Consider the following 7,231-nt stretch of genomic DNA (forward strand, 5'->3'; position numbering starts at 1 on the left):
GTCCGCCTTTTTCCCCCTGTAATCCACCACCAATTTCTTGGTCTTAGCCGTATTAAGAGCCAGATTGTTCTCTCCACACCAAACACAGAGCCGCTCCACCTCGTCCCGATAGGCGGACTCATCCCCTCCTTATGCCTTTCGGAGTTCATATTTAGTCCATCACATTCCAGGCTAGAGATTTATAAGCCATATTTTAGAAACCCGAGTCTTTCTTTTCGCAAAGAAAACAACACAAGTCCAGCCCCAATAATTCTGACATTGCTCTTCTTCATGAGATTCCACCTGTGCAGGATCTCCCAGCTCCTTCTATTTCTTCCTCCAGAATTCCTCCGCTTTCAGAATCGTAACTGTCAACTTTTCCCTTTTCTTGCGAGGAATCCTATTCGGAATAAGGGAATTTCCCTTAAAAAAGGGAAACGTTGGCAGCCATGTTCAGAATCCACACACACTTTTCTTTCTTGGCTTTCCAAGTGAAGCAGATCCCTTCAGGAAACTCCCAGCAAAAGGGTCCCTATTGCATCACCTGCAGTTACACGCAGGGGTTTGTGAACCCTTGTATGTGTGAATTAATTTCGTGAGATCCGCACACTGATCCCATCACTTTTGGAAGCGTTGCTATGCAGCCCCACCCGATGCATGCTTACTCAGAAGTAAGTCCTACTCTCCGATGCAGACAGGCATGGTCATTTCTTTTCTCTTCCACATCTGCCCCCCCCTTGAGTCTCCCCCACCCAAAGGATCGCGTGGGCGTTTCATTCCTTGCATGGGACACTTTCTCCTCTCTTTTTCCTGGGATGAAAAGCGGCTGCAGAAGCAGGAAAATCCGCTTGGCGGGGGGAAGAGATCATTTTCGGGGGGGGGAATCTCCTGGCCGGGAAGCCACCCCCTCCTTCCTCCCCCCCCCACTTCCTGAGCTGTGGGGTTTTCCCCCGGGGGGGGTGTCTTGATGGAGCCATCTCTGAGCCCAAGACACCTCCTGCCACTGCGCAGACCTTCGCCTCTTCTCCATCCCAGCCTTTCCTTGGGATCCTGGAGCCTCTCTTTTGGGGGAGGGGCAGAGCCAAGGTAACCCCCCCCATGGCCACCCCCCGCCTCCCTTGCTGTTGGTCTGCTTAGATGTGGGCTCCTTGGGGCAGAGTCCTTGGCCCAGAGGGAGGGAAGGGGGCAGCCCCTGGAGCGCAGGCGCAGAAGCAGGAGAAACTGCAGCCAGGGAGAGGGAGGGAGGGGAGGATTTGGTGCTTTCAGCTTGGCAAGGGTTAAAAGGAGCCGAGCTGGATTCCTAGAGAGGACAGGAAGTGAAGGGGGCGCAGGTCCTCCCTCCCTGCCCAGTTCCCTTCCTGCCAGCCGAGAGGAGGCGGCTTTCTTCTCTCCCTTGGCCCAAGCTTCCTGGGTGAGTCTCCTCTCTCTTCCCCCGGGGGGCGCCGTGGGGAGAAGGGGGTCCCAGGGGGCGGGGAGGGGCATGGGGGGCCCTGCTCGGTGGGGGGAGACCCCCAAGTCATGGCAGAAGGCAAAGGAGGCGCAGAAATGGCAGGCAGGCGTCGCCCCAGGAGTTGGGGGGAGAGGGGCGGGGAGGAGGAGGGGGAGAGGGGCCGAAAGAAGCCGGGGAAGGAAGGTGGGGCGCCCGGGGGGGGGAGGGAGGTCATCAAGTACCTTTGGCTGCTTCCTTCCTGTGCTTCAGGGAGAGTTGCACCTTTGGTGGGGCAAAATACAGGTGGGGGGGGCGGAGTGTAATTGGGGGCTACAGATTCCTTGACCTGGTGCAGAAATCCCTTCGTGACCCCCTGGACCAGAGCAGGCCAGGCCCCCCTGTCTTCCACTGCCCCCCACAATTTGGTCAAACTCATGTTCATAGCTTTGCGAACCCTGTCCCACCATCTCGTCCTCTGCCATCCCCTTCTCCTTGTGCCCTCCATCTTTCCCAACATCAGGGTCTTTTCCAGGTAGTCTTCTCTTCCCATGAGGGAAGAAAAACCTGCAAGATCAGACTTTGATGGCTTCCATGCCAGGGTGGGGGCCACATTTTGAGACTGGAGACTTGCGAAGGTGGTGTATAAACACAGACAATATCTAAGGAGGAGCGGTGTATTCGTCTCATGATATTTCAGAAATGTGGCATCACCAGCTCCTCTGCTTCCACATACAGATTTGGTCCCCAGGCATCCCCTGACAGAGGCAAATAGGGCCACAACATCTGCCTGGCTTGCAGTGAGAGAGCTCAAAGAGTGTGAACTGGGCTCTCCATTAAAAGCACCTAGCATGGGGGCACCCACATGTAATAGCTACTTGTCTACTTTCTGCCCATGCTCTGGGGTTGCAGTTTTCAGGATTGGGGACAGGGGGCCACTGGTTTTGCCACCAAGTTCTGTCCAAAAGCCCCACTGAGTTCAATGGGATCTACTCTCTGGTCACTACTGTGCAGACCATGCCAGCCTTCGGAAGTGGGGTGAGGAGCAAACAGGTGAAATTGGAACCACTGGAGATGTTTAGAAAAAGGGCTTCTGTTGGGAAGGGGCTGCCCCATTTGTGCTTCTCCAGGGGCAGGAGAATATCTAGGGCAGGAGAATCCCTGCAGGGCCTCTGAGGTCCCCTTTGCTTCTTCCTCTCTCCCAGGCTCCTCGACTCCTTAGGAAGGATGAAAGAGACGGATCCTGCAAAGCTAGCAAGGATGGAAGGGGGAAGATGGACGGTTGACCTGATCAGGTTGTCTCCCGCATCCCTCCCCACAACCTCTGAGCGTTCCCTCTCAGGGACCTCCGAGAGATCTGGTGAGTTCCAGGAGAGTGGTGATGCAGACGTGGATGGATGGAGCTGGAGAGATATTGGAGCTTGTTCAGCTTGGGGGTGGGGGGAGACAGACAGGCAGATGGAGATGGAGAAGAGGAGACCTTTTCAGGCTCCTCCACCTGCCTGCCTGAACCTCCGCTGTTTGGATTCTGTCTGGGATTCTAACATTCCCACTGTGAACTCTGAATGGAGGGATATCAACTCTTTCCTCTGTGAATGTTCTCCATCTAGTCATGCCTTTTTAAACAAGGACCAGGCTTGTCTGAACCTCCCAGGCCTTCTTCAATATTGGCTTCAGAGCTTTTAGGGAAGTTGAAATAACTTCTGTGAGGTCTGTTGTTTTGGCTTCTGTCTGCATTTGACTGACCTCGGAGATGGAGTGGATTCCAGGATTGAGCCAAACAAAATCTATCCCAGATTAAAGCCAAGCAGTATGTCAGTTAATACCAATCAACAAAGGCAGTGAAAACTATAGTAAGGCCTCACACCTAACTCTCTCCAGTTCTTCCTCTGTCACAAGCATTTATTAACTTGCTTCAATAATGGATGTGAACCATGTCCCCTTCGCTCTGAGTGGGGTTTGGGTCCAGGACAGCGCTGCAGAGTTTGCATGACTTACATTAACGTGGCAGTGCATTGCTGGGGGGGGGGTCCAGGTGTTGGATTTGATGCTTCTGTGTCACCTGTCACAGTATGCTGGCAGTGTGGCCCCACCGGTTTCAAGAGAGTCATGTGCCCCGCATGCGTGCTGAAACGCTGAGGGGTTGAAGATGCCACACATCAACAATGACATTAAGTTAGACTCCATGGATGTCCGCTTGAGGCTGAAACGGAGCACTCTCAAGTCTCACAGTGTGGTGGGGGGAGGGATTTGTTCAATATTCTGGAGCACCATTTCTTTTTGAGGTTCTAATTAGCTTTTCTCTTCATTGCAGATGGTGATGAATTGGAAGGGAAGAACAAGGGGGACCAGAACAGAATCCACATAGCAGAGAAGTCATATAAATATTCAGAGTGTGGAGAGAACATCCGTCAGAGCTCCCAGTCCACCTCCCATCAAAGAAAGAGCTTCTTTAGGAGTGATAGCTTCACTTCACACGAAAGAACAAAGAGTAGGGAGAAATTGTATCAGTGCAGAGAATGTGGAAAGAGCTTCACTCGGAAGGACAGTCTCGGTTCCCATCATAGAATTCATACAGGGGAGAAACCCTATAACTGCATGGAATGTGGAAAGAGCTTTAGTTGCAGCCACCATCTGACTTCCCATCAAAGAATTCATACGAGGGAGAAACCCTATCATTGCTTGCAGTGTGGAAAGAGCTTCAGGCGGAAGCATCATCTCACTCCCCACCAAAGAATTCATACGGGGGAGAAACCCTATCAGTGCTTGGAATGTGGGAAGAGCTTCAGTCAAGGCTCCCATCTCACTTCCCATCAAAAAATTCATACAGGGGAGAAATTGTATCAGTGCTTTGAATGTGGGAAGAGCTTCAGTCAAAGTGCATCTCTCACTTCCCATCATAGAATTCATACAGGGGAGAAACCCTATCAGTGCTTCGAATGTGGGAAGAGCTTCAGTCGAAGTGCATCTCTCACTTCCCATCAAAGAATTCATACAGGGGAGAAACCCTATCAGTGTTTTGAATGTGGGAAGAGTTTCAGTCAGGGGATTTCTCTCACTTCCCATCAAAGAATTCACACTGAGGGACAACCAAAAAGGAAAAAAGGAAAAAATATTAAACAACCCTTACAAAACACAAGTGTATAAAAAAGAGAAGGGGGGAGAATAACTAAAAATACCCTTTGTCACCTTTGTATCATATATATCATATCATTTATCAACCCATAGAAAGGCAGGCTCCCCCAGCTCTCCCCTGGTGCCCCCCTCTTTTCCCCGTCTCCCACCCTGAGAGATCTTTCCTTCCCTGCATTCCTTGCAGGCCCCTCCCCCCTCTTCCTGTTTTTTTTGTTGTTGTTTAGTCGTTTAGTCATGTCCGACTCTTCATGACCCCATGGACCAGAGCACACCAGGCACCTCTGTCTTCCACTGCCTCCTGCAGTTTGGTCAAAGTCATGCTGGTAGCTTCGAGAAACAGGTATCTTCCTGTTTTAGATAATTTTTAAACCTTTATTATACCGAAATTTTAAAAATACATACAATATAAAACATTACATTCAAACATTACAGATTATGAATACACAAAAAGTATAAATGAAAGAAAAGAGAGAGAAAAAGTAGAAGAATAGAAAATAATGTTATTTACGATAAAGAAAAGCCTTCCGACTATACTCATTGTACTATTTTGAACTTATTTTTTTTACAGTTTCCTAAATCTTCGCCCCCACACACCTCACATTCTCCTTTTTGGTTCTAGTTTTCTCCAATATTTCCTTATATTAAAGGACTCATTCGATATACTGTTGTTACCTGCTCTGAGCCCGGCTTCGGCTGGGGTGGGCAGGATATAAATAAAATATTATTATCATCTGCCATAAAGCTTTTGTTATCACAGTAATCTTTAAGATATTCTTTGATTACTTTCCATTCTTTATTACCATCTTGTATTTCCTCTTACTGCTCTGGTTATTCTTGCTAATAATAATAATAATAATAATAATAATAATAATAATAATAATAATAATAATTTATTTATACCCCGCCCATTTGGCTGGGTTTCCCCAGCCACTCTGGGCGGCTTCCAACAAAACACTAAAATACAGTAACCTATTAAACATTAAAAGCTTCCCTAAAGAGGGCTGCCTTCAGATGTCTTCTAAAAGTTTGGTAGTTATTTTTCTCTTTGACATCTGGTGGGAGGGTGTTCCACAGGGCGGGTGCCGCTACCAAGAAGGCCTTCTGCCTGGTTCCCTGTAACTTAGCTTCTCTCAGTGAGAGAACCACCAGAAGGCCCTTGGAGCTGGACCTCAGTGTCCGGGCAGAACGATGGAGGTAGAGATGCTCCTTCAGGTATCCTGGGCCGAGACCGTTTAGGGCTTTAAAGGTCAGCACCAACACTTTGAATTGTGCTCAGAAACGTACTTGGAGCCAGTGTAGGTCTTTCAAGACCGGTGTCATGTGGTCTCGGCAGCCGCTCCCAGTCACCAGTCTAGCTGCTGCACTGTGGATTAGTTGTAGTTTCCGGGTCACCTTCAAAGGTAGCCCCACGTAGAGCGCATTGCAGTAGTCCAAGGGAGAGATAACCAGAGCATGCACCACTCTGGCGAGACAGTCTGCGGGCAAGGAGGGTCTCATCCTGCGTACCAGATGGAGCTGATAAACAGCTGCCCTGGACACAGAATTGACCTGCGCTTCCATGGACAGCTGTGAGTCCAAAATGACTCCCAGGCTGCGCAGCTGGTCCTTTAGGGGCACAGTTACCCCATTCAGGATCAGGGAGTCTTCCACACCCACCTGCCTCCTGTCCCCCCAAAACAGTACTTCTGTCTTTTCAGGATTCAACCTCAATCTGTTAGCCGCCATCCATCCTCCAACCACCTCCAGGCACTCACACAGGAACTTCACCGCCTTCACTGCTTCCGATTTGAAAGAGAGGTAGAGCTGGGTATCATCCGCTTACTGATGAACACCCAGCCCAAACCCCCTGATGATCTCTCCCAGCGGCTGCATGTAGATGTTGGAAAGCATGGGGGAGAGGACAGAACCCTGAGGTACCCCACAAGTGAGAGCCCAGGGGTCTGAACACTCATCCCCCACCACCACTTTCTGAACACGGCCCTGAACTGTAAGTATGCTGGCAATTTCGTTTGCCATTTGAGTTTTGAGGGGATGGTTTCGCTTTTCCAACTTTTCGCAATTCGAATCCTGGCAGCAGTTGTGGCATACATAAATAATGGTCTATTTGACTTCTTGATTTCCGTTGTCATGATTCCTAACAAAAAAGTCTCCGGGCTCTTGGAACGCGTGAATACTGGAAAACTGTCCTCCTCCTTTGTGTGTCCTCCTTCATTCAAAATAAAGGAATCTTAATATAAAACATGGGGCTCAGGCCAGCAGCCAGTGGCAGAGCAGTCAAGCTCTCTCCCACGCCGCGGGAAAAAAGCCGAAAAGGCCACAACGTGCCCAACCGAGGACGCCAAAAATGCGGCATAGCCTGGCGGAGGGGCCAAATCTCTTCCCCCGCCCCCCATCCAGGCAAAGCAAAGAAGGCCGGCTACTTACCTCAATCCAGCCGCCTGGACACGCTCCTGATCTTGATCCTGATCCTGGAAGGAAGAAGAGCAAAAGAGGCTTGAGCAACGGAGTCATCCTCTTTTCTTTTGGCCTTAGACCCACCCCCGGCCAGCCGTCCATTGTCCTCCCTGGCCAAGGGCAGGTCAGAGCCCGGATCAAGCAGGTAGGTGGCACCCGCCCAGGTGAGCCCCGCTCGGTGCTGCAAACCCCGCCCACCTGTGGGGAAGGGAGGTTGGATATTCTGGGATATGGTGC

General features: G+C 50.3%; 1 protein-coding gene across 4 annotated transcripts; it reads left to right on the plus strand.

Moving 5' to 3' along the window:
• The first annotated feature begins 621 nt into the window (after positions 1 to 621).
• On the plus strand, positions 622 to 6,887 carry LOC308569660 (uncharacterized protein). 4 transcript variants are annotated; one of them, XR_014000757.1, is made up of 4 exons: positions 696 to 1,065; positions 2,611 to 2,765; positions 3,720 to 4,880; positions 6,238 to 6,887. XR_014000757.1 is itself a non-coding variant. In XM_081163852.1 (3 exons), exons 1-3 carry the CDS (start codon positions 637 to 639, stop codon positions 4,550 to 4,552), a joined length of 1,002 nt encoding a protein of 333 aa, XP_081019978.1. In that variant the 5' UTR covers positions 622 to 636; the 3' UTR covers positions 4,553 to 5,296. The 4 variants fall into 4 exon arrangements, 3 of the variants coding, with proteins under 3 accessions (XP_081019978.1, XP_081019977.1, XP_081019979.1); XM_081163852.1 differs by lacking the exons at positions 696 to 1,065; positions 6,238 to 6,887 and adding an exon at positions 622 to 650 and having other exon boundaries at positions 3,720 to 5,296; XM_081163851.1 differs by lacking the exon at positions 6,238 to 6,887 and having other exon boundaries at positions 3,720 to 5,296.
• Positions 6,888 to 7,231: the final 344 nt, after the last annotated feature.

Source organism: Podarcis bocagei, assembly GCF_964188305.1.
Source record: "Podarcis bocagei genome assembly, chromosome: 12".
Taxonomy (NCBI): domain Eukaryota; kingdom Metazoa; phylum Chordata; class Lepidosauria; order Squamata; family Lacertidae; genus Podarcis; species Podarcis bocagei.